Below are 27,590 nucleotides of genomic sequence, written 5' to 3' on the forward strand. Positions count from 1 at the left end.
TGGTGGGATTAATGCTTTCACTGAGGATTAGAAGAAAGCAGTATTAGAATTCCACCTCATTCTTTCTGCCTCCCTAATGGTTATGGGATCCCAGAGCCAGGTGGGAGCACTATTCTGCTCTGCATCCTGCTTTCTATGGTCACCCACCATGGATGCCTATTTGGGGCCTATGTGACTGGATGCACAGTGCACCTCATTGTGTACGTGGTAAGACTGGGGTCATTTTCTTATTCTCTCCAATTGACTGTATCTTTGTGGCTTAATTCTAATTCTTTTCAAATAAATGTGAGGTGTGGTGAATGTTGTTCTTTTGTCACTGAAACTTAAGCAAATTGTCAGTCAGTGCATTATATCCAGTTTCCTTCAACCTCAGGATCAAGTAAAATGCCAGAAATCCTGAATAGTAAACTAAACAAAAAAATACACTTTATTACATCCTTAGAGAACATAGCTGAATTTCATAATACTTTGAGGCTTGCTTATGACTTTATTAACACTTTTGTCATTTGGGGGGGATTTGAAAAAACAACTCTACAACAGCAGTATCAGGCTGTCTCACTGAATTTCTACCTATTGGTTATCTCACAGAACACTGAAGACAGAATGGAGTTTCAAAATCACTTAGAATAGCCCAGTCATGTGGTGCACATTTGTAATCCCAGTGACTCAGGAAGCTGATGTGGAGGATTGCAAGTTCAAAGTGGGCCTCAGCAACTTAGAGAAACTCTGTCTCAAAAAAAAAAAAAAAAAAAATTAAAAATCCGGGGGTGTAACTAAGTGGTAGAACACTCCTGGGTTCCATTCCCATTACCACCTCCACACACAAACAAAATCATCTAATATAACTCTTTAGTTTAAACCCAGACCTAAAGATTAGTAAAAATAAAATTGAAACAAATTACACTTTTTATAATATAACTTTAAAAAATAACATTCCATTAAAAAAGACAAAAACCAAAATCTATTGCAGGGGTCTTTTCTACTTTTAACAAGTCCAAATGAGATAAATATATCTGGTTCGTTTTGTTATTTAGAGTACCATTTGCCAACAAAGAATTTGAAGTGGAGGAAAAGGGAGAAAGAAAAAAAATACATATACTATATTTTGAATTTGTTGGTTGAAGGAAGCATCTCAACTTAAAATTTTCAACTCTATAGATGTTTTATAGATCCAATGTTTTGTTGTTATTCTTTGCCCAAAATACCAAACCTAGTTTTGTGTTATTTCCTGGTGTCTATGAAGTGGGAATGGACAGCTTCCCTCTCTGTCTTGACACTAAGCAGGCCAAGTTCAAGAACCAAACCACAGGCAAGGGAAAAGTGAGGGCCAGCTCATTAAATTCTGTCTATACTTTTAAGAATAGCCAGATTTTTTAGACCTTACAATTTCAGCATAGTGGTCAGGAGAGCCATCAACAGTAGACTTGGGGTGGCCATTTTTATTTTCTAAGAAGACATCTGAAATGTCAAGGAAAGAGCCACAGACTTGCAGTCAGAGAATCGGAGTCTGACTGCCAGCCCTGTCACATTCCAATTTGTGGAAGTCACATAATTTCAAGTGCAGTTTTCACAGCTATAAAACAGATGATAATGATGATAAACATGTCACAGAATTATTGAGGATAAATTGAGACAACACCTGTAAAATTGCTGAACAACTGGAGTTATTATTTGCAGCTCCTGTAGAGTATGAAGGTGTATACTAGTCTTGACTGTAAGCCCTTTATTGTTTAATTTTTTAAAAAAAGTTCTGAATATGATAGTTCTAGATTTGAAATAATGGAGACCTGGGAACCAGAGGAAAAAATCCTAAGTTATCACAGGCAAAGAATAGTGTGAGTTTGGCTAGATATATTGTGGTCAGCTGGAGAGAGATGAAGGGAGGGAAGCTGTGGCTGGTAATGGCCTCGTGTCTGAGTTTCTGGGAGAAAGGGAAAGGGTGGATCCTACCTGGATGTCCTGGTAGACAGTACTAGGGCCAGGCAGTTGAAGGTTTCCCCCGGCATGCCTAACAGGGAACCTGCTCATTTGCTTGCGTATAACTTAAAAAAGGGAGGTAAAAGACCCAGAATAGCAAAAGCAATTCTAAGCAGGAAGTGTGAATCTGAAGGTATAGCGATACCAGAGTTCAAACTATACTACAAAGCAACAGTAACAAAAACAGCGTGGTACTGGTACCAAAACAGGCAGGTAGACCAATGGTACAGAATAGAGGACACAGAAACCAATCCACAAAATTACAANGATGGGAGGGGAGGGGAGGGGGGATAGTAGGGGAAAGGAAAGGTAGCAGAATACAACAGTCACTAATATGCCATTATGTAAAAATGTGAGTGTGTAACCGATGTGATTCTGCAATTTGTATTTGGGGTAAAAATGGGAGTTCATAACCCAATTGAGTCAAATGTATGAAAGATGATATATCATGAGCTTTGTAATGTTTTGAATAACCAATAAAAAAATAAAAAATAAATTAAAAAAGGGAGGTAAATGTCCTAGAAACAGTCTAAATTCAACAAAGGTATGAGGAAAGAATCACATTGACTTTAAGTTTTCAAGGCTTTCATCAGCTACTTGGATTAAGGAAGGATGTAAAGGAGACAGAAATTTAGGCAACCCTATAAGCATTCTTCCCCTGAGAATCCTAATCACCTCGCTGCAGTACACCTCCCAGCAAGTTCCAATATATGGAGCACTTTTTTGTAGGGGATTTAGCCAGTGATTACTTGGAAGAAGGTAATGTGAAAATACATACAGTGTTAACTCTTTCTAAATGCTGCACAGTAGAAGAAATGCAAGTAGCTCAAATGAATGTCATGGAGGGTTTCATAGAATATAAGCCAATAGTTATAAATATTCAGTAGGAAGAAGAAAAAAATGAACAAACAGGATGAAGTGGAATCATTAACCAAAGAGTGTGTATGATTTATGCTTTTTTGGACCTAATAATAATAAAAAATAGGTAAGAATTTTTTATACACCTAATATAGTAAAAGAACAGCTGACTATCATTTGAAGTTGAGTACTTTTCCTAAAACATAAAGCAACTAGACAGATACTTCTCAGAAGAAGATATACAATTGATCAACAAATATATGAAAAAATGTTGTTTAACATCTTTAGTTATTAGAGAAATGCAAATCAAAACTACTCTTAAGATTTCATCTCACAACAGAATAGAAATAGAAAGAAATAGAAACAACAATAAGTGTTGGCAAGGATGTGGGGGGAAAGGTACACTCATACATTGCTGGTGGGACTGCAAATTGGTGCAACCACTTTGGAAAACAGTATGGAGATTCCTTAGAAAACTTAGAATGGAACCACCATTTGACCCAGCTATCCCATTCCTCAGGCTATATCCAAAGGACTTAAAATCAGCATACTATAGTAATGCAGCCACATCAGTGTTTATAGTAGTATAATTCACAATAGCTAAATTGTGGAACCAACCTTCAGTAGACAAATGGATAAAGAAACTGGTATATATACACAATGGAATATTACTCAACATTAAAAGAGAATAAAATTATGGCATTGGCAGGTAAATGGATAGGGTTAGAAAATATCATGCTAAGTGAAGTAAGCCAATCCCAAAAATCCAAAGGCCAAATGTTCTTTCTGATAAGTGGGTGCTGATCCATAAGGAAGGGCAGGCATGGAAAAATGGAGGAACTTTGATTGGGTAAAGAGGAGGGAGGAGGAGGTATGGGGGCAGGAAAGATGGTGGAATGAGATGGACATTATTACCCTAGGTACGTGTATGACTGCATATAAGGTGCGACATTACATCATGTACAATCAGAAATGAAAAGTTGTGCTGCAATTGTGTACAATGAATCAAAATGCATTCTGCCATCTTATATACCTAATTACAATAAATAAATAATTTTTTAAAAAAGCAACTAGAATAAAAACCACAAGTATTACCAATAAATGGGTACATTTTACAAAATAACTCAGCTGAGTGAAAAAAATGTAAAAATTTTGTTTTTATAGTTAAAGCTTTTTAATCTCTGACACATAACAATAATTGAAAGAATTCTGAGAAATCAGACAAAAGTATTTGGTGGATTTGAGTTAATGGGCCAAGCAAGCTTCTTTTCCTTGGCTTCTCTGTCAAATGAATCATAGATTGAGTCTTTGGTTACAGTTTTGGCTATGGGAGGGATTTCTGAAATGCCAACATAGTTCTTTTTGGCCATCCTTGAACTTGTTGTGATAGTATAGGCATTGCTTCGGTAACATTTCATTGAGGACATGCAAAAAGTCTCTTTCATTCCTCTCCTAAAGTTGGCATTATAAATTGAATACAGAGTAGGTTTAGAGGCTGAAGAACTAAAGGATATCCATGTGACAGCTGTGAAAACAAGGGAACTTTTCTTATAATCATGTTCATGGGGGTGCCACAGCTGAACTACATGAAAAGGCAGCCAAGAAAACAAGAACAACAGATTTAAAATGAGGAACATCTTGACTGTTTTCACTTTTGTCCTTGGGACAATGTTCATTGTCCTCCTCACTGTTCGGCCATCAGTGCCTATCCTCCAAATATACTTTATGACCTTCTGGTAAAATAAGATTATGAGGACAGATGGAATCACAAAGCCCACCAAGAAGTGGATGACAGTGTAAGCAGTTCCTTCCCAAGAGGAAGGGAGGAAATAGTTACAGTGACTGTCCCAGTTGGAGCCATAGAAAAAGAACACGGGGGTCACAAAGGCTGCATCAAAGATCCATGATGCTGCAATCATTTTCTTGGCTTTTTCTCTGGACACCTTGAAGCTCAGTGGGTAGACAATGGTGTAGAACCGGTCAATGCAGATGGAGAGGAGAACGTAGATCTGGACACCTGGAGTGAGATATTGAAAGTATCGCACCATCTTGCACATTGCGGTACCCAATGTCCACCTTCCGGTGGTGAACTGGAGCAGGACAAATGGAGTGCTGGCCACGCTTATGAGAAGGTCAGCACAGGCCATGGAGACCACAAAGTAGTTGGTGGTAGACTGAGTCCTCCTGCTCCTATGGATAACCAAACAAACCAGGGAGTTGCCAAAGATAGAAAACAACCACAGAGCCCCAAAGAAAATGCTGGCTGTGGCCACTTCCCCCGGTTTCAGTCCATATTGAAGGTCTGTTCTGTTGCTCATCCAGTTGGGCTCCTCATATAAATCCATCAGGTCATGGCTTGGCAGAGGCGTGGCTGTTTCAGTGCAGCTGTGGTTCTGGAGGGACACCAGAGGTGTAGGAATAACCAAAGGTGGCTTGCTGTGATCCATTCTGTGAGCAAAAACCATATTCACTTTTTTTCTCTTAGTTCTGGATAAGAAAAGAAGAATGAGGGCTCCTGTTAAAATGGTGTCAATATAGACTGACTACTAAAACTAACAGTTTTATGACAGATTGGTTGTCATCTGTCAATGAGCGGGGCTTCTGCACTAGCAGGAAAACATAATTACTACCTGAAGAATTTCTGCTCCCCCTCCATTTCTTTTTCATTTTAGAAAGAGCTCAGGCTCTCTCTGGACTCACCATTCTGACCCTTAATCAGATGTGGTAGAACTCATGTCACACCCCATCCCTGCACATGTCATTGTCTCCTTCACCCACTGAGGGTTCACAGAGGGTTGGGGAGCTCAAATCTGGCTCATGGTAAGTTTGTTACCACTAGCTGAAGAAGTGTTGGAAGTCTGGCCAACCATGTGACAAGTTCCTAGATGTCATACACACAATGAAGCTGCAAGAGAGGAAAGCTTGGGCAGAAGGAAACACAGACTCTGGCTGTGGAAAAGGCAAATAGGAGTCTGTGAAAACAGACTGTCTGGCTATGGAAGAGCCCTTACTGACTGCAGACCTTCTATTAGAAAAACATTATGGTAACACATGAAACAGTCAGCACAGCTCTTAATTTAATGACATCTGTAAACAGCTTCCTTTTCCAGAAGATGATGCAGTTCATGTACTAACAGTGTGCTACCTACCAATGACGTTACTTTGATGTCATGGTGTTGTTATTGCTTCATGAAAGAACATACATATTTTAAATCAGTGAACTCTGACTCTACCTAAATTGCTGCAGCTCTGTTTATTTATTCAATAAACTAAGAAACTGCTTGGTACTAGAGAAACAAAGATTAGGAAGGCATTATAAAATAATCAGTCTGTGGGGGCTGGGGTGTGGCTCAGTTGTAGCACACCTGCCTGACATGTATGAGGCACTGGGTTCTATTCTCAGCACCACATATAAATACATAAAATAAAGTCTATCAACAACTAAAAAATATTTTAAAATAAAATAATGTCTGTCATATTATAACAATTTGAAAATAATTATAATTAACTGCTAAAAACAGAAATATTTAAAAGGAGCTAAGAAACAGAAAAATAGACTCAATTTTGGGGTAGGAAAGGAAAGGTTTCACAAAGGAGCTGAGATTTGAGCCTTACTGCAACATTTTACAAGTTCGTTTCACTCTAGCTTAGCAATAAACTGATATTTACCAGGGAGCCTTAAAAAATACTGATGCTTGGATTCCATCCTCCAGGGTTCTAATTTAACTGGTATCATATGCAACCTGGACTACAGGATGTTCCAAAGTTCCCCAGGTGATCCTAATGTGCAGCCACAGTTTAGAATCTTTGCTTTAGGGGCTGGGCACAGTGGCCCATGCCTGTAATCCCAGCTATTTGGGAGGCTGAGGAAGGAGGGTCTCAAGTTCAAGGTCAGACTTAGCAATTTAGCAAGACCCTGTCTCAAGATAAAAAAAATTAAAAGGGCTGGGGGTGTAGCTCAGTGATAGAGCACCACTGGGTTCAATCCTCAGTACCACAAAACAAACAAAGAGAATCACTGATTTACAATTATTTCCATGTTTCTGTCTGCCCCACTGAACTATTGGCTCATGGGGGAGGAGGTGTTATTCTTCCTCTATTCTCTACAGCTTCTACTGAAGTTCTTTACATTAGTAATTGCTTTTAAATATTTAGTAAATTGGATTCTTAAGGACAGAGAACTAAAATAAATGACTCCTTATTCTCTGTGGCTCTGCTAGGATAATTAAAAACCGGATAGAAAATCATTGTGCATTCTCAGGAAGCTGAAACATTGGTGACCACAGTGATATGGGAAAATATGACTCCTGATAAGAGCAGGGCAGATGTGATCTAAGTAACCCAGGTCAGCAGCTACATGAAGCCAAAGCCTCATCTAAAGGAGAAGAAAGGTAGACAGGTATCCTCAGACAGGTTCTGGGAGTTCCCCACTCCCAGGGAAACTTGTCTGCTATATTAAATTCTAAGGCTCCAAAGTAAAATTTCAGAAAAGCCTCCTCTGCTCCATCAATTTGGAAACAAACATTCTTCCAGGGAGTGTTTCTGAAATACAAGGGCTCTTTAGCAATTATATCACAGAGCCACCCATATATGGTCATTTCAGGAGTGACAAGAATTCTTCATCTCTTTCCTGCTCTGACTTAAGTCAGAGCAGGAAAGAGATGAAGAATCACAGCCAGTTTTGAGACTGCCAATATATCATACTCCATTAGGTAGAGGACTGAAGGCCTTTTTAAATCTCTATATATTATCTAAAAGTGCAATCACTTATTAAATTATATTACTATCTATCCATACTCTAAGAGATGTATTTAATATATGGGTGGAGAAAATGGTGATGGGTACAGAACTAGGGGCTAGGTAGGCCTCTGCAATCAGGTAACTTGGGGAGCCTGAGATGTTACTAGGCCTCATCACTTGATATTATAATTTTTATTTTGTACGTTTGTCTCCTCCATTAGGTTACAAGTCTCTCAGGGATTATGTCTTATCTCTATATCCCTGGGATATTTAGATACTAATAAAGATTCACTAAACATATGAATGGGCACATATGTTAACAAAAATTATCCAATACTTGAAAAGGTGGCAAAGGTATTGTTGTGCTGGGACGCACACCCCACACAGTTCCCTGGCAAACCTAGGACTTCCATATGCTGCACAAGCACTCTACCACTGAGCCACACCCTCAGCTCTATGAGACATTCTTAAATGGGCCTTCCTCAGGATTATTAATTCTCTGGAAAAAATGAGCTTGTGCTTGTTTTGCTATTTACTATTCGACCAGCACATAGACACTATGAAAATTACATGTCAACTTGTAGATTTTTGCATAAAAAATGACTCCAAAGTTAATGAACTTATTGCCTTGTAGGACATTAACCAACTTATGTCTACTTAGCTGACACTGTTTTTATACTAACAATGTTTTTTAAAAAATGACTATAAATATCTCTTAAAAGGTTCTTGGAACCAGCTTTATCATTTCATTGATTCTTTCAGTAGTAAGTTAATAAATCTTTGATATATGTTCATTCTGTATTTGTTAAAAAGTCACAATTTTAACTTTTTGAAATTCATACTTTTTATGGCTAGCTGGCAGAATGAATGGATGAGTGGAAGCTAATATAAGAGGGAGGGGAGGAAAAAGGAAAAGAGAGGCACAGATGACAAACTGTGCTCTGCTAAGGGCTATTCCTGACTTTGTGTACCAATTGCTGGTTAGGGTTTTGTTTGTTTGTTTTAAAGACTCAAAAACCCTAACAACTGATTTTTATCCTCCTGAAGTTGTGAAGATTCACAAACATTCTCACCATTTTGGAAGACCATTCTTATCTCTGAGATTTGCTTAAAAATTTAATATCATTCAGGCATGGTGGCACATGCCTATGATTCCAGCTACTGGAGGGGTTGAGGAAGGAGGATAAGAAGTTTGAGGCCAGTCTGGGCAACTTAGCAAGACCCTGTCTCAAAATAAAATAAGGGTTGGGGATGTAGGTCAGTGGTGGAGCACCCCTGGGGTCCATTCCCAATCTAGTAATATATACATACATACATAGAATTTAAAAAAAAAATTAGGTGTAGTTGGACACAATACCTTTATTTTATTTATTTATTTTTATGTGGTGCTGAGGATTGAACTAAGCACCTCGCACTTGCTAGGCAAGTACTCCACCACTGAGCCACAACCCCAGCCCCATACATAAAATTTTTATGTTAAAATTTTTACAGTTTTAAAAAAGAAGCATTTTCTTTTTTATTAGTTGCACATGACAATACAATGATCTTGACATATCATACATTTGAATCAAATGGGGTATGAATTCTCATTTTTCCTAGTGTACATGTTGCAGAATCACATTGGTTATACGGCCACGTATATACATACATCAATACTAGTGTCTATTTTATTCTGCTGCCCTTCCTATACCCCCTCCCCTCCCCTCCCATCACCTCTCTCTACCCAATCTAATGTGACACATTTCTCTCTTTTTTTTTCTTCCCCCTCACATCATCATACATGTATTTTGTATACTGATGAGGGTCTCCTTCCATCTTCCGTGCAATTCCCCTTCTCCCTGCCATTCCCTCCCACCTCTCTTCTCTAGTGGTAATCTTCTTCTCATGCTCTTCCTCCCTACTCTATTTTGAGTCACCCCCCTTATATCAGAGAAGACATTCGGCATTTGTTTTGTAGGGATTGGCTAAAAAAGAAACATTTTCTATAGAATGGGAAGTATTTACTAGACCTAAGCAGATACATAATGCTATTTACTATAGAGCAGAACAGAAAGATTAATTACAGTGATGACGGTAGGTATAGTGTTGGTATCACCCAGAGTTAATATTACTATGATCAGGCATTTCTTATGCATAATGCTTCAATGTAGGTAATATTATTACTCTGTTTTACAAGTTTAAAAGCCTGAAGTTCTTCCTCTCAGGTCATATGTTGGAAAGACTGCCTTGTCCTTCACTGTCATCAGGGCTTCATATCCACTGAGACCACAAAGGGCTTGATCCGAATTCAGAAGGTTAAATGGGCCATACAGGGGTAGGTCCTTCTGGACTCTTCATCCAAACATAGGAATATGAAGCTATTCCCCACAGCCTCTTCCTACCCACAGATACATCTGTTCAATATGCCAGCTCAGAAATATGTGACACAGCAAACACTTAAAAAAAAAGTCACTCCCACCACGTACAGCATAGAGGCTTAGCATCAAGAGTGCAACAGACACGCTGGTCTGGAGATACAGCCTTTCTTCAGAATAAAGGGTGTGAGAGCGTTGGAAATGCAACATGACTGATGATTAATTTGTCTTTTAAACACAGAATGAAAGCAGAGCTCCAGACTTTAGTTTGAATTGAAATGAGGAAAAGGTTTGATCAATGATGCTACCTACATAGGAAACTGTCTTTTTATAACTTAATTGTTTTGTTTAAAAATTATATGGTGGTAGATATTTTTTATTAAACCTTTCCTTGTTACCTAGGCTTGGCTTGCCTGCACATAAAAAGAGAAACATGCCTGTAGCAGTAGTAGGCTGCCTTTGGTTTACATGGGGTTCCCCTGAGCCTGGTTAGGGTTTTGTTTATTTGTTTTAAAGACTCAAAAACCCTAACAACTGATTTTTACCCTCCTGAAATTGTGAAGATTCACAAACACTTCTTTCCTGTACACACTTCTTTCCAACTCAGGTTCAATGACATCATGTTGGTATCATGAATCAGCTATGATAGGAATGTTCAGAGCAGGGAAATAGACAAAACACCACAAAGCAGGGGTCTTCTCTTTGTAGAGCCAGTTATTAAACATCTATCAACACACCACTTCCAGGGGATCAGGGTTTATAGGGCAACCAATCCTGCAGTTCTGAACTTATATGCACCCATGAAATTAACATGGCTTGGGAGGCCACACAGGCTCTTCAGAAGCTTCCTGATGCTGTCTTACTTTCTGGTCAAGAGCTAAGCTTTGGTGTGGGATACTGAGCTAAATGTTTTATAGAACTACTTAAAGACCAAGTATCCACCAGCTTAACTATAGCAGGGAAACAGGAGACCCCTGAGGCCAAGACATGTTCTTACCATGTGCTACCCAGATGCATGTGCCAGATAAAATACAGAATGCCAAGTTAAATGTGAACTTCATAGCATTTTCTAGCTACGCATGTCCCGTAGAATATTTAATAGCTATCCTGTATTTTTATTTATACACCCAGAACATAATCTTCTGCTGAACAACAGGCATATTGCAAAGTGGCTGTGTATGCAGACTTCAAAATCAAGATGGCTGAAGTACAAATTATACTGTGTCACTTACTCACTATGTGACTGTGGGAAAGTCACTTACCCCTCTTGAACTTCAGTTTTCTTAGCTATAAGATGAGGATAATTGGTTCCTGCTTCATTTGATTACTATGTGAACTAAATGAGAGAATATGCTCAAGAGTTAAGCAAGTTATAATATATAAATCTGCCTGGTATGAGGAAAATAATAAGTATTATGCTTGTATAGGCTTTGAATCACCTCGCTCTGTGATAGCACATAGAAAGTGCTTCAAAGTGTTAAAAATTAACACTTTGTGACAATGCTAAATCACATAATTTAGATTTATTAAGGGTAACTGTCTTTTGTGAAGAGATCTGAGTACTTAATAATTAATTACAATATTTTTAAGCAGAAAAAATTCACTGAGGCCCAAATATATAAATGCTAACTTTGTCAAAGGTAGAGTTGATGTTATAGTGACATATTAGCTAGATCAAACTTTCTTTGCATTATATGCTAAAGTTTGTAATATATCTGGATTGAATATCTTTTTCAAAAGTATATAGAATTTATTCAGCTTAAATTCTTTTCACTATATAATTTTGAATAATTGCAAAAGAATACCTCAGTGCTTTGAAAACAGAGCTTCCCTCCACCACCTGATACTCCTAGTGTCACAGGCTTATATACCTGGAATTTTCTTGGATGCTCTTTTCTCTTTCCTCCTTTTATGTAATATAACTGTAAGTATTCCTCCATAATATTTCTGGCTTTGTGTTTTTTAATCAGCTTCCCAATTGAGTTTTTTTTTTCCCTCATACCAGGGATTGAACTCCACCAGCTTAACTATAGCAGGGAAACAGAAGACCCGTGAGGCAAAGACATGTTCTTACCATGTGCTACCCAGATGCATGTGCCAGATAAAATACAGAATGCCAAGTTAAATGTATTAAGGGTGCTTAACCACTGAGCCACATCCTCAGCCCTTTTTATTTTTTAGACAGACAGAGTCTTGCTAGGTTGCTTACAGCCTCGCCAAGTTGCCGAGGCTGGCTTCAAACTTATGATCCTCTTTTCTCAGCTCCAAGCTGCTGGAATTGCAGGTGTATGCCACCACACCTGGCATTCAGTTTCCCAATTAAGATCAAGCAGTTTCCCTAAATGAGTCTGGGTACATTTCCTTGTTTGGATAATGGTTACACTTTCAAGGAGAACATGATTTTTTGAACAGAGAAGGATTTTCAAATGAGCCTCTTCTAATTTCCAAGATAGGCACAACAACCAATGGACATTCCTGGGTAAGAAATTCTGGATATCTAGATTTAAGGAACTAGTACTCTTTCTACCACCTTTACTTCTTTGTCTTTCACAAGATCTTAAAATATCAGAAATAAACAAGGTCAGCATCCATGGCATGATTTCACGTAGCTAGGAAAATCCTATTCCTCCAACCTGTCATAATTACAGCACCATTCTTTTGAAGTCAAGGTCCCTTTATGTAATGCTTCTTAAAGAGCAAACATTTTTACATTTTATCAATAGTGATCTCTGAGGCCCATTTTTTCCCTGAAATACACAGGGACAAATACACTAACCTGTCTAGTGATAGGCTGGTCTCAGCAGGTTGTGGACTCAGGGTCTGATAGCACTGTGGCATTGGTGGTCACAGGAGCCTGGGGCTGGTCCATCCACATTGATTCTGTCCAGAACTGGGCAGAATTCCTTGGTGCAAGACCATAGGCTGGTGACCGTGATGAGGCGTTTGGGCCTATCCTAGCCCCAGAGAGAGGCTTATAGGGATGGACTGACTACCTTTCCCCCAATTTATGTTGAATAATACCAATTGCAGATTTGGGGCAAACCTCACCTTGGATTGCCCTCTAGTGCTAAAACAGTGGCAACACACCAACACTGGGCTGTGATAAACCTGGATGTAGAGCACCATCTGGTGCTGAAACAGAGGAAGCCACTGCAGGCTTAGAGAATATAGCATTTTGCACAAATTTCCGAAAGACAGGCTAAACACAAAGCCAGATTATAAAGATTTAAATAAATACCTACTATGTCCGGTGTGGACAATATTACACACTAATAAGCATCAAGAACTTTCAGGGGGGAAAATTCTTTCTGGGAACCATGACCTCACCTAATGATCAAAATAAGGCTAGGAACTGAACAAATGGTAACCAGGATAGACAATCTCTTAAATGGGGAATTGAAAATTGCTGTTTTGGCTGGGTCAGTGGTAGTGCATGACTATAATCTCAGCGATTTGAGAGGCTGAGGCAAGAAGATGTCAAGTTCAAGACCAGTCTCAGCAATTGAGCAAAACCCAAAGCAATAGCAAGACCCTGTCTCAAAATAAAAAGTAAAAAAGGGCTTGGAGGTACCCCAGTGGTAAAGCATTCCTAGGTTCAATTCCCCATACCAGAAATAATAATAAAAAATAAAATAAAACTGCTATTTTAAGGCACCTCAAAGAGCTTCAAGAGAATACAGAGAAATGATTCAGTACTTTTCTATTTTTAATTTTCTTAATTATAGATGAACACAATATCTTTATTTTATTTACTTATTTTTATGTGGTGCTGAGGATCGAACCCAGTGCCTCACATGTGTTAGGCAAGTGTTCTATCACTAAGCCACAAACCTAGTCCAGAGTCAATACACTTATAGACAAACTTCACAGAGAGATAGAAGCAATTTTTTAAAAAACTAAACAGGAATCCTTGAGTTGAAAAATATACTAAGAGAAATTTAAAACAATAGCAGGACAGATCAAATATAAGATTAGTGACCTTGAAGACAGGCTATTTGAAAATACAAAGCTGAAGGGAAAAAAATGAGAGGAATGGAGAAAGCTTATGGAAATTTGGGACAGCATTAAGAGCAAATATTCAGGTTATTGGGGTTCATGTGTGACAGGAGAATGTCAAAGGGATAGAAAGCTAGTTCAAAGAGATCTAACAGAAAAAATCCTCAAATCTAAAGAAGAATACAAATATCTTAGTACAGGGAAGTCAAAGATCACCAGTCAGATTCAACTGTACCATGTCTACCCCAAGACATATTATAACCAAGCTCTTAAAGGTTAAAGGCAAAGAAAAGATTCTCAAGGCAGCAAGAGAAAAGAAATAAGCAACACTTAAGGATTTCCCAATTCACCTGCTTTGTAGGGCAAGATAGAGTGGCAAAATTATTTCACAGATTGAAGGAAAAAATCCTGCCAACCAAGGTACCCCCAAAAAAATACCATATCTAAAGATATCCTTTAGAAATGAAGAGAGATAAGGACTTTCCTAGACAAACAAAATGGAGAGACTGTAACTCCACCAGACCGTTTTAACAAGAAATGCTAAAGGAAGTTCTTTGAACTGAAAGAGATATTAATGACTAAGAAGAAAATTCTGGATGATACAAAACTTACTAATATGAATAACTATATAGACAAATTCAGAATGTTCTCATATTGTAAATATGGTATGTAACCATGTACATTTTAATAATGAAGGAAAAAACCCAAAATGATTAGAATAACTACAGTAATGTTATGAGATAGACAATATAATAAGATATAAAGTGGGCCATCGAAAATTCAAAGTGTGGGGAAGGATAGAGTGCAAGTACAGAGGATTTTTTGTTTGTCTTTTAATTTGTATTTATTTCTTTCCTTTCTTCCTCCATGGAAATTATCTTGTTCTTGAAAAAATAATGGGCCAAGGAAGAATGCAAAAATTCTCTGATATGCGGAAGCTAACTCACAATAAGCTGTGTGTGTGTGTGTGTGTGTGTGTGTAAGAGAGAGAGAGAGAGAGAGAGAGAGAGAGAGAAAAGTTATTGAATTAAACAAAGGGGAATAAAGGGAAGGGAGGGGGATAAGAATAGGAAAGACAGTAGAATGAACCAAACATAACTTTCCTATGTTCTTATATGGATATATGACCAGTGTAACCACATCATGTACAACCACAAAAATGGGAAGTTATACTCCAAGTATGTCTGATATGTCAAAATACATTCCACTGTCATGTACAAATAAAAATATAATAAAATAAAAACTTGCCCTGGGATGTAACTCAGTGATATAGTGCTTACCTAGTATGCTTAAGGCCCTGGATTCAATCCCCAATATTGGAAAAAAGAAAAACAAAAACCCGATCACTGCATCTTAAGAAAAGAGAAAAACAAAAACAAACCAGACCCCAAATTAGTAGAAGAAAAGGAACAATAAAGATCAGAGCAAAAGTAAATAGAGACTAAAATAATAATAACAATAAAATAAAAAATTTACAAAAGTTCAGCAAAACAAAAAGCTGGATCTTTAGAAACAAAATCAACAAACCCTTAGCTAGACTAAGCAAAAGTAAGAGAAGACATATATAAATAAAATCAAGGATGAAAAGGGAGACAATACAACTGACAGTATAGAAATGCAAAGGTTCGTTACAGCTTATTCTGAGCAACTATATGCCAACAAATTTTATAACCTAGAAGAAATGGGTAATTCCTTGACACATACACCTTGCTAAGTAAGACTGAATCATGAAGAAGGAAGAGGGCGGGGAAGGAGGAGGAGGAGGAGGAGGAGAAGGAGGAGAAGAAGAAGGAGAGGAAGAAAGAAAAGAAGGAGAATAAGGAGGTAGAGGAATAGGAGGGGCAGGAGGAGGAGGAGAAACAGAGCAGCAGCAACTTGGGAGGCTGAGGCAAGAGGATCCAAGTTCAAAACCAGCCTCAGCGATTTAATGAGGCCTAAGCAACTTAGCCAGACCCTGTCTCAAAATAAAAAAATAAAAAGGGCTGCGGATGTGGCTCAGTAGTTAAGTGCCACTAGGTTCAATCCCTGGTACCAAAAAATAAAAAATAAAATTTAACTCTATCAATCAATTAATCACCTGAAGGCAGGTAGGGTATGGCTGGAGAAGGTAGAACATTGAGGGCATGGCTTTGGGGTATATATTTGTATCTGGCAAGTGAAGGGCTCTCTCGCTCTCTCTCTCTCTCTCTCTGCTTTCTGATCATCATGTGAGCTGCTTCCCTCCACCACACTTTTCCACCATGACGATCAGCCTCACCTTGAGCCCCAGGTAATGGAATCAGCCTTCTATGGACTAGGATGTCTGAGCCCCTAAATAAACCTTTCCTGCTCTACAATTGTTTTGGCGGGTCCTTTAGTCAGCAGCTGAAAAGTTGACTAAAACATCACTCAAAAAGTTTATCTCAGCCAGGTGTGTTGGCATACACCTGTAATCCCAGTGGCTCAGGAAGCTGAGGCAGGAGGATCAAGAGTTCAAAGCCAGCCTCAGCAACTTAGTGAGTCCCTAAGCAACGCAGTGAAACCTGTCTCTAAATAAAACATAAAAAAGGTTTGGGGATGTGGCTCATGGATAAAGACCTCTGAGTTCAATCCCTGATACCCCCCCAAAAAATTTATCTCACAGAAGTTACCAGAGGCTGAGATGAGTAGGGACCAGAGGTTGATCAGTAGGTACTAAGTTACAGTTAGATAGGAGTAAGAAATTCTGATAGGGTGACTATAGATAACGAAAACATACCACATATTTTGAAAAGCTAGAAGAAAGAAATTTGAATGTTTTCATCAAAGAGAAATGATAAATGTCTGAGGAGACAGATTATGTGCAACCTGATTGAAACATTACACAAATGTATACGTGTATTAAAATATCAAAGTACTCCATTAATATGCAAAAATTCTGTTTTTATGTATACTTAAAAATAAATTTAAATTTAAAAATTACTAACTCAGAACTGGTTAGTGCTATGGATAAAAATAAAGCAGAATGAAAAACCAAGAACTGATGAGAAAGGAAATAGCACATGGTTGTCTGGTTGCCTAGTGGCCATTTCCAAGTTCTGCCTTGACTGTCTCTCACTGTTGAGACTGACAAGACAAGACAAAATCTTCTCCACCATCTTTTGCAGCTAGGTATGGTCACATCAACATCAGCCAGAAACTAGAGAAAGTCTCTTGGAAGGGTCTTGAGAGGGTCTTGGGAAAATGTTTTTTCTTTGTGAAAGGAAAGAGGCATGTGGGGAGTGTTTTCCTGGGACTGGCTGCTCCACTCATGCTTTATAAACCTTTGCATGAAGTTGTAAGGGCTCTGGGTGGTATCTTATGAGTTCAGTTCCTGAGAGTCCCAGAAATATCACACAGTGGACTGACATTGTGGTACCTCCAGATTTTTTTATTAAATAACCAGCACATGTCACTAAGGCTTAAGAGTTTTCTGTTACTTGCCTCTAAAACAAGGTTTTATTTTAGATATGGAGGTCAAAGGCAGGTTCTCTGAATAGGTGACAAGTCAGTCATAGCATTCTAGGCAGAAGGAACAATGGATGCAAAGCCCTGGTGCATGGCTGACCCTGGACAAGTGGTTCCCTGAACCTCCCATCCCATGCCACACTATGTCCCCTTTAGATCATGTATGTGAAAGAGAAGAATATCTTAGTTTTTTCTTAGAAGAGGAAAGAAGCAAGAAAAGCAGGGAAGTCTGACTTTCTCACTCGTAGATCACTGCTCAGTGAAGTCAGAGGTTACCTACTAGGTGCACTGTGAGGATTCTGTCATCCTAGAGGATGGATAAATCACTGAGATATTGAGGTGTGCTGTGTTCCTTGCTGGGCTTCAACTCCCATCCCACTCTGAGAATAAACCTGGATTCTAAGCCCTGCCTTTCCTTATAGGAGAGTTTTATCACTGGATTTGAGACAATCAGCTTCCTTGGCTTTTATTTTCTGGAAGCTAAATTCTCTGAGAGTTTTCTTGGAGGAGGGGAAAGGAAATGTGTACTTCTGAATGAGCAATGTGACTGTGCTCCTGGGACTCATGGGAAAGGTAGACCTGAATGGGCACAAGGGATCTTTTGGAAATAATGGAAATGTTCTGAAATTGAGTTGTGGTGATAGTTATATAACTCTGCATGATTAGCAAAAATCATTGACCTATAACATTTAAAATAAGTGAATCTGGGGCTGGGGCTGTAGCTCATTGGTAAAGTGTTTGCCTCGCATGTGTAAGGCACTGGTTCCATCCTCAGCACCTCATAAAAATAAATAAAGATACTGTGTGTTCATCTACAACTAAATAAATATTAAGAAAAAATAATAAAATAAGTGAATCTTATGGTATGTAAATCATATCTTGCTAAAGGTAGTGGTTGTTGTTTTTTAAGGAGAGGCCTGGGACCCATGCTTCACCTCCTCACTGTGCACCAGGCCAGTGCAGAAGATAACGGAGGAGTACAGCTCTGAAGGTTGATCCAAGACATGGAGTTTCTTGGCTGGGAACAGTCTACCTGCCCACAAAGGCAATCTCGAAGCAACAGATCCAGAGCCTTCAAGGTCCCACATTAGCTCAGACCACAATCACTTCTCTATCATAATCAGAGGGTATCCAATGGATCACTCCATATATTTTGTCCTGTGTAAGCAGCCCAGGACCTAGGAAGAGAAAGGAATCCTAGTAAAGTTCATCACTGAACTTTCCTATTAGTCTGGTAGAATGGAACCTTGTCATTAATTTTAAAGGAAATCATGTGTATAGTAGGTTGAAATGGCCCCCTTAAAGGTGTCCATGCTCCAATCTCTGGAACATGTATGTGTATTTGCTATGTTAAATAGCTAAAGGGACTCTGTATATATAATTAAGGTTATGGACCTTAAAATGAGATTATCCTAAATTATAATTAATCACATGAGCCCTTAAATGCTGAGAATTTAGTTTCTGACTAGTAACAGAGAGATGTAGTACAAGCAGAAGTCAGAAAGAGATTCCAAGCAGGAGAAGGAATTGACATAATGCTGACTCTGAGATTCAGGAGTCCTCATCAAAGACAAGGGGGAGTCTCTAGGAACTGTGGGTGGCTTCCAACTGACATCCATAGGGTGGGGGGTGAAGAGTCGGGGGGTGTCGGATAGGGCCCACATGTCATTAGATTCCGACAACAACCTGAATGAGCTTGAAAGGGAAGTCATTCCTAGAATGTCTAAAAAGGATCACAATTCTTCTATCATCTTGATTTTAGTCCTTTGAGATTCTAAGCAGAGCAACCAACCAAGCCCACCCAGACTCTGGACCTATGGAACTGAGAAATAATAAAGGGGTATCATTCTAAACCACCAGATTTGTATTCATTTGTTATAACAGCAATAGAACCTAATTCAATGTAGCATTTCTTAATATATAATTGAGTGTAAAAATTAAAATTCATTCCAGCTATTCTATTACTTTCAATTACCCCACCAGCATCTGGAATGGTATTAGAAACCTGAAAACCTTAAAGAGTATAGATAATGTTTTCTACTTCACCTTGCATGTTGGATTGGAGGCTAAGAACCCTGGGTTCTAATTCTGACCACAAGCACTACACAAGTCAGGACATTCTACTCCGACTTTCATATCAGCATAAGGACCATTAAGTAAATCAATCTCTCTAAATCTTCACTGCCATGTCTAAAATATGAATTGAGTTGGCCTAGATAATTTCTAAGGTCATTTCAGCTCTAGGCTCAATGCTACCTGGAATAAGCAACATACACTCTTTACTTTATAACCTACCACAAGCATCCAGCAGAGAGCTCATTATGTGAGTACAATTTGATGACAGGAGATGGGAAGCTGGGCTCTTTCAATACCCAAGATTGATAGCATGGATCTCAAAGGGAAAGATGACTCCTACCTAGAGTCCAGCCCAACCTTCCTCAATAATTATCCTAGATGTGTCAACAATCTCTACTGAATATTCCTGTAAGACGTGGTCTGGTCCTAGAAGATCCATGTTTGCTTTCATTCCATCTAATACCAAACCTCTCAGAAGAGGAAACATTTACTGCAACACCTGTCTGTCCTCTATCAATATTCCATGCCTCTCGTCCCAGCATGGAGTCTTTTAAATTCCAAAGGAGAAAATTTGGACAAGGAATTTACACCTCACCAAAAAATAATTTAATTCATCATAACATTTTTTTGAACAGCTGTTGCATGCTCATTCAGTTAAGAGAGGCAACCAGATTCTTTGGAGGTAATGTTTGGTTTCATTTCCAAACTCTGATTTTAATATCAACATCTCAACTAGTACAACTTAAATTGAAGGAGATAGCGAAGCAAAGACCAGTCTCATTACACTCAAAACAAAGAGCTATCTGGTAGATGATTTACAGCTGCACTTGTCCCTCAACATTAAGGGGAAAGAATTGGTTCCAGGATCCACTCAGACACCAAAATGTATGGAAGCTCAAGTCCATTATACAAAATGATGTAGTATTTACACATAACCTCCGCACATCTTCTCGTACTTTAAACCATCTCTAGATTACTTACATACCTGATACAATGTAAATGCTATGTAAATAGTTGTTATAATGTATAATTTAGGGAATAATGACAATTAAAAGTCTGCATATATTCATACAGACACAATTTTGGTAGGAAGGGGACTATTTTCCTTGTTTTTTTTTTCTTTTTTTGCAGTAGTGGGGATTTAACTCTGGGGCACTCTACCACTGAGCACATTCCTAGCCCCCATTTTTTATTTTGAGGCAAGGTCTCACTAAGTTGCTCAGGCTGTCCTTGAACTTATGATCCTTTGCAGGAGCTGGTATTACAAGCATGTACCACCAGGCCTAGTTTGGGGGAAGTACTTTCAATCTGCAGTTGGTTGAATGCAAGGATATACAAACCGAGGACATGAAAAGGCAATGGTATTTTACAAAGAAGGTAAAGGATTCATTAAGAAACAAGTATAAGCACTGAACAGAAAGCTACTAAGCACTTGCTTCACATCATATTAACATCAGCACTCTGTGTAAATTTTTATCTGCACCACTGTCCTGAATCAGGGTTTTCCAGAAAACTGTCTTCAAGTTCATGAAACTGAAATTCAAGATTTAATTTTGTATTAAGTATTTTCCATGGACAAATGATGCAACCATATGCAATCAGATGTCCCTGAAAATATGGTTGACCATGTATTTGCATATATGTCACATGGAAAATATATATTTTATGCTGCCTACTTTTATACATTGTATAAGTTAATATGTTACTATTATCATCTTTCAGTGCTTATTTCAATTGTTTTTGCATATCATTAATGGTTCACCCAAATCAGCAATTGCTAACCTTTCTTTTTCAGAAATTCACATGACAAGTGTGTTCAGAAGAGGGATACACACTCACAGATATATCCAGAATTACATGCAACTCCAAGAGCTTGACCTATAACTCTGACCCTTTAATTTTCCACTTAAGAAATCATGTGAGGGCTGGGGATGTGGCTCAAGCGGTAGCGCGCTCGCCTGGCATGCATGTGGCCCAGGTTCGATCCTCAACACCACATACAAACAAAGATGTTGTGTCCGCCGATAACTAAAAAATAAATATTAAAAAAAAAAAAAATCTCTCTAAAAAAAAAAAAAAAAAAGAAATCATGTGAAAAGTAAAATTGTTGGGGTGGTGGGAGATGGTGGAATGAGACAGATATTATTACCCTCTATGGATATGAATGCACAAATGGTGCAACTCTATATCATGTACAAGCAGAGAAATGAAAAGTTGTACTCAATTTGTGTAAAAAATAAAATTAAATTAAAAATAAAATAAAATTGTTATGTAGATATTCTTAAATGTATTCTAATTGATTTAAGAAAAAATAAATCATTAGCTGGGCATGGTGGTACATACCTGTAATCCTAGCTATTAGGGAGACTGAGAGAGGAGGATTGCAAGTTTGAGGCCAGCCTGGATAAGTTATCAAGACCCTGTCTCAAAACAAAATTTAAAAAGGGCTGAAGGGGGCTTGTCTAGCATGCACAAAGCTGTGGTTTGATCTTTAGTACTAGGGAGAAAAAAAGGAAGACATCATTAATAATCTTTAGTACTTTAGTTATTATCAAGCAATTATTTGCAATAGATATCTACTGGACATAGCAATGCATTTTGACACTTTTGGATGGTAAGCAATGCATTTTGACACTTTGGATGGTATAATATAACTATGTCCCTGAAATTTGAATTCTTGAAAGCTAAGGTGCTTAGCACAGAGAACAAGGGAAAGGTAATAAAAGTAGAAACTTAGCTATTCTCCCCACTGGAAAACTATGGAATAATCCAGACCAGCTTCTGATGCAGGAGTCTACTAATGAGCTTATCCTAGAGGTAACTGATCTCCCACCTATGATCTATAAAGCCACTGACATTCCAACAAGGTCTCATAGCCTGCACCCAAACTGGAAGATTTAGTTTGATGCAGAAGAAAATAAATTTATGTGCATTTTAATTATGAAACTGTTGTATAGTACCTGAGAACATGGGATCTACACTAGTGGTTCTTAACTGGAATAACTAACTGCCTCCCAGGGGACATTTAGCAACATCTGGAGACATTTTTGGTTGGAAGGGGCAAGTTGCTGACATCTGTTAGGTAGAAGCCAGGGAAGCTGCTAAATGTTCTACAATGAACAAGACAGACTCCCAATAATAAGAATTACCTTGCCCATAATGCCAACAGTGCTGAAGATGAGACACTGATTTAGAGCCAGCCTGTCTTGGCTTCAAGCTACTTATAATCTGGGTAGCGTTTGGCAAGTTACTTAACGTCTTTGCGCTTACTGAGTGTCTTCACCAATAAAATTACAGTATTCACCTTATTGATTTTCTGTAAGAATAAAATAAATTAGCAATAAAGGAGCTAAGAAAAACGTCTAAAACAGGTATACACCAAATGTTTGGTTTTGTTATCATTATATGCATTGAAAAACGCTGAGAAGAAATACGCTAAAATTTTAGTAGTAGTTGTTCCTAGGTGACAAAGTGATAACAAATTTTTATTTTCATTATACTTTTATACTGCTCTATATTTTCCAAAGTTTTGAGTACTATATTTGTATTTGATATGAAAAAAATGTACTCTTTCTCAGTTTTGTTTTTTTGGTACTGGGAATTTGAACACAGGGTGCTTTGCCACTGAACTACATTTCCAGCACCCCCTCCCTTTAAAAAATTTTTTTTTTAGTTGTTGATAGACCTTTACTTTATTTATTTATATGTATTGCTGAGAATCAAACCCAGTGCCTCACACATGCCAGGCAAGTGTGCAACTGCTGAGCCCCAGCCCCAGCCCCCAGCCCCAGCCCTTTCTAAATTGCTTGCTGAGGTTGACTTTGAATTTGCAATCTTCCTGCTTTAGCCTCCGGAGCCCCTAGGATTAGAGGTATGCATCACCTTTCCCGGCTCTTTTTTTAATTTTTTTTTTTTTTTCAGTGCTGGGGCTCAAATCCAGGGCCTCATACATGCTTGGTAAACACTCTAACACTGAACTATATACCCAGCCCTAAATTTTTTTTTTTTTTTTTTGGTACCAGGGATTGAACTCAGGGGCACTTGGCCACTAAGCCACATCTCTAGCCCTATTTTGTATTTTATTTAAAGACAGGGTCTTGAGCTGGGACTGTAGCTCAGTGGCAAAGCGCTTGCCTAGCATGTGTGAAGCACTGGGTTTGATCCTCAGCACCACATAAAAATTAACAAATAAAATGAAGGCATTCTATCCATCTACAACTATAACAAAAATTAAAAATAATAATAATAAAAATAAAGACAGGGTCTCACTGAGTTGCTTAGCACCTTGCTTTTGCTGAGGCTGGCTTTGAATACTTGATCCTCCTTAGTCAGCCTCCCAAGCTGCTGGGATTACAGGCATGCGCCATTGTGCTCGTAAAACATGTGTCCTTTAAAAAAAAAAAAAAAAAGCAGAAGAAATAATTTTATTTGTGACCTAGTAGGTAGAACACAGACTAAAAGAACTAAATTTAGATTATGGTTCTACTAGCTGTGTGATTTTAGGCAGGTTAGTTAACCTCTCTGAGCTTCAGCTTCCTCATCAGAAATCAGAGCCAATAATACATAGACAGAACCTATGAGCAGGAAACATGATAGACATCAGGTGCTGGGGAGAGTTTGTTGACTGAAAGGCTCCAGGAGATGTTCTTTTCAAGGGAAAATTACCCTACAAATAGGGGGAAAGATTCATCACTGCAACTCCCCTTTTAAACTATCCTCTGTGAGAGGACAACTCCCATTTCATTCCATTTTTTTGCCATGGCTCACAGAAGAGAAACTACACCCACCCTTTCTGGTCCTTTTCTCTACTCCCTCCTCTCCTGACATTTACACATTAGGAAGGGATTTGATTGTTCCACTGGCAGGGCCTGACTCATTTGGCAGGGTGTATCAGCCAGCAAGTTACTATCTCTGAAAGGCAGAACCTAGCCATCACTTTCTCACATCCTTCACCCCGGCTCACCACCCCCCTTATCTCCTCTTACACACCTGGCCTCCAAACCAAAGCACACTTGGCAAAGGCCTCCTCAAGGAGAAGTCTCTCCACTATTTTTTTTTTCTCTCTCTCTCTTCTATCTTCTGGCCAGCTGGCTGAATAGGTTGCCCCCATTTAGATTCAAAAGGGTTGAGCAGGAAGCCCTGGTGTGCACTAGCCCTGTTCACTTGAGAGGTCCTACATGTGTTCAGTGGGCACGTGGCTCTTGCCCAGCTGGTCTGTGCTCCCATCAGGGCTGTTGCTTCTTATTATGTGCAGCACATTCAGTAGGCAACACTGGAGGTGAAGAGGATGAGTGGTCATACATCCACACCCCTTGGGGCACTTGATGTCTGTCATGTTTAATCCTTATAGTAACCCTCTCTGATGTGCATTGTTAGCCCTGATTTTTGATTTCCAATGAGGAAACTGAAGGTCAGAGAGATTCACTAACCTGCCTAAAGTCACATACACCCCTCTCCTTAAGGATTTAATTAAATGGGAAAAATAACAGAACAAAGGCTATTTTTGGTATGTTATCAGAAGGGTGACTATTTTAATCCTAGTTAGCTTGAATTCAAATCCTAAGCAAGCTTTTAGAATGTCCTGAGACAATACCTTCCATTCAGGTCCTATCTGCCATAGTTTGGGAAAGGTAGTATGGTCCTAATCCATGCTGACATGTAGGATCCTAGAGAGAATTCCTGAGTTCTGCCATTTCTCTGGGCAGAAATCTGGGGACTGGAAGCCAGACTGCATTAAGAGAGGATGATATGGGGCAGGACCTCTCAAGACATTCACACTCAACCCAAGGTGAACTGTTTCAATGTTGGGAAATTGTGCCAGGCAACACACATCAGAGGAAAATGGGACTTTGGGAGGGTGCCTCCATCTAAATATAATAAAAATTTAAGAACATCATTCTAAGTGCAAAAGTACAAATAAAAATTTCAGGAAGATAAGGATCCCCAGGACAAAATTTATGGACACATCTTGACCTCTAGTTTGCTGCTCCAGGGCCAACCTAGCTAACATATATAAACTTCAAGCATAATTGAGACTGTTGCCAAGTTCTTAACTATACATTTGCCCGTTCACTGTCCTTCCTATAAACATATGCAAATAGAATAGACGTGATCACCAAACTGGCTGTAGTAGAACATTCTTCTTTCACAAGTTATACTGAAGCTTATCATACTTCAGGCTGCGCTACCATAGCATGAAAGTGTTACCTAAAAAAAAAAGTCAATATCATAGGGGACACAAACCTGAAGAGAAACACCTCACTCATTGAAGAATTTCACAAATTTAAGATTCCTGTGCCTTTTCATCCTCTTTGAATCTTAGATGTAGCAACTTTTGTAATTTTCCCATAGCTTATAGGAATGAGATTAGTCATCTGTTATTACCAAGGGCGAGAAGGAAATTTACAAAGACCAAAGGGAGAAAAAATTTTTTTAATGTCAGAAATCTCCAACATTAAGAAATTAACAAATTTCTTCTTTTTATCCTTAAAAATCTAAATTAATTTCCAAAGAGAGCTCCATCCCCTCAAAGTATGCAATTATTTTAAAGCAATAAATCCAGTGAGTTTGACATCATAGCTTATGTGCATAATTTTGGAAGTTTAAATCTGTTTTAAGAACTAGGTAAGTGTTTTAAAGATAATATTCTTAGGCTGGGCTTGTTACTGTGTTCTGAGAATGAAAGACTGCTTCTAGGTTCAATTTTTTAAAAATCAACCTTGATGTAATTTCAGATTTCTTTTTTTTCCCCCCTCTTTAGACATCACTTGGTCACCATAGTAACATAGTGTTTTACTACCAGATATCTATACAACACAAGGGAAAGAACAGGCAATTACTTACTGGGTTATTTGGGGGCACAGAATGTGACTACTGGGATAATTCAAGATGAAATATGAATTTCACTGGGGATCTGTTTTAGCCAGGCAAAATGATTTAATCTTCTAGTAGCATCAGCTGAACAAAATTTGTAGCCAAATAGACTACTGACATCATTTGAGATAATACAAACAGGCAAGCAACATAGCTCAGTGGTTAAGAGTATAGGTTTGGCGGTCAAGTTTCTTGGACCCAAATTCTAGTTTTACTATTTACTTAGCTGTGTGATCTTGCAAAAATTCCCTAACTATTCTGTGCCTCAGTTTCTTCATCTCTAAAATGTGTGCTGTAAAAATTAAATGATTGATTATGGTGTTTAGAATGGTACTTTGCCCATAGCAAGAAGTTTATAAGTATTTTTAAATAAACAAAATAAAAATTAAATTTCCTACTTCAGCTCTCTATGCTGGGTAGAAATAATCAGATACCAAGATTTGCGTTCACGGCAGATAATTTTAGCCTACAACTGTGGTAGATTCATTTGAGAACTTCCTCAGGGCTTTCTTGATAGTAATTCTATAAGGTATAGAATTCTGTCCTCATCCAGAGCTGGGAACAATCACAAGTGCTCCTGTATCAAGAACATCAGAAAGCAGATGATGGCACAGCACAAAGGAACAGCACGACTGCCCACTCAGGCTCCCTAAGCTACTGCCAATAACCTCTGGGAACATGGGCAGAGAATAAGCAGCTGAAAAGGGGATGAGACAGGATTTTATTGTAGTGACAATGAAATCTAGTTGGTTTCTTTCCAGGATTCAAGAGAAAAAAAATTATTTTCATCAATGAGTGCTTCGTTTTATTATAAATTACTATACACAATTTCCATCCAGGCACTTACTCTGGAGGATTATTCATTTTACAGAACTAGCTAAGCATCTTTTCTAGACCCGTAACAAATCTAAAGCTCCTAAGGAGCATCTAAGCCAGGACAAAATCTCCAAATTCCCTGCAAAAGAAGAGAAAATATTATGTCCTCTGAGCAAAATTTTAGCTGTGATAACCGAGCGATCTCTATTACATACCTTCATCCGGACTTGATTTCTGAGAAGGTCTCCTTGGGTCTTCTTGGTCAGGCACAGACCTTGCATAGGAGTTTGGAGAATGCCATAAACCACCAGGAAATCTTGGGGACACGCTCATATCTGTCCTCTGCCTTCCCCTTGGCTCACAGCCTGCTTCCTGGTAGGGAGACAAGATGACGCTGTGCTGGGTAGACTGTTAAACCATCTTCCCGCCCCCAGC

General features: G+C 38.5%; 1 protein-coding gene across 3 annotated transcripts in view; it reads right to left on the reverse strand.

The window, feature by feature from the left end:
• Positions 1 to 3,528: 3,528 nt before the first annotated feature.
• The window catches only part of Gpr19 (G protein-coupled receptor 19), a 39,894-nt gene continuing 15,832 nt past the window's right edge, over positions 3,529 to 27,590 (reverse strand). For 2 of the 3 annotated variants that reach the window (XM_048787206.1, XM_015498291.2), the window contains 2 exons: positions 27,371 to 27,527; positions 3,529 to 5,322 (listed from right to left, as the gene is read on the reverse strand). In XM_048787206.1, coding sequence (XP_048643163.1) covers positions 4,053 to 5,300 — 1,248 coding nt within the window. In that variant the 5' untranslated portion in view covers positions 5,301 to 5,322; positions 27,371 to 27,527 and the 3' untranslated portion in view covers positions 3,529 to 4,052. Of the gene's footprint in view, positions 5,323 to 27,370; positions 27,587 to 27,590 lie in introns of those variants that run through there. The other variant, XM_015498292.2, reaches the window with a different exon arrangement.

Source organism: Marmota marmota, unplaced genomic scaffold, assembly GCF_001458135.2.
Source record: "Marmota marmota marmota unplaced genomic scaffold, marMar, whole genome shotgun sequence".
In the NCBI taxonomy this organism is placed as follows: domain Eukaryota; kingdom Metazoa; phylum Chordata; class Mammalia; order Rodentia; family Sciuridae; genus Marmota; species Marmota marmota.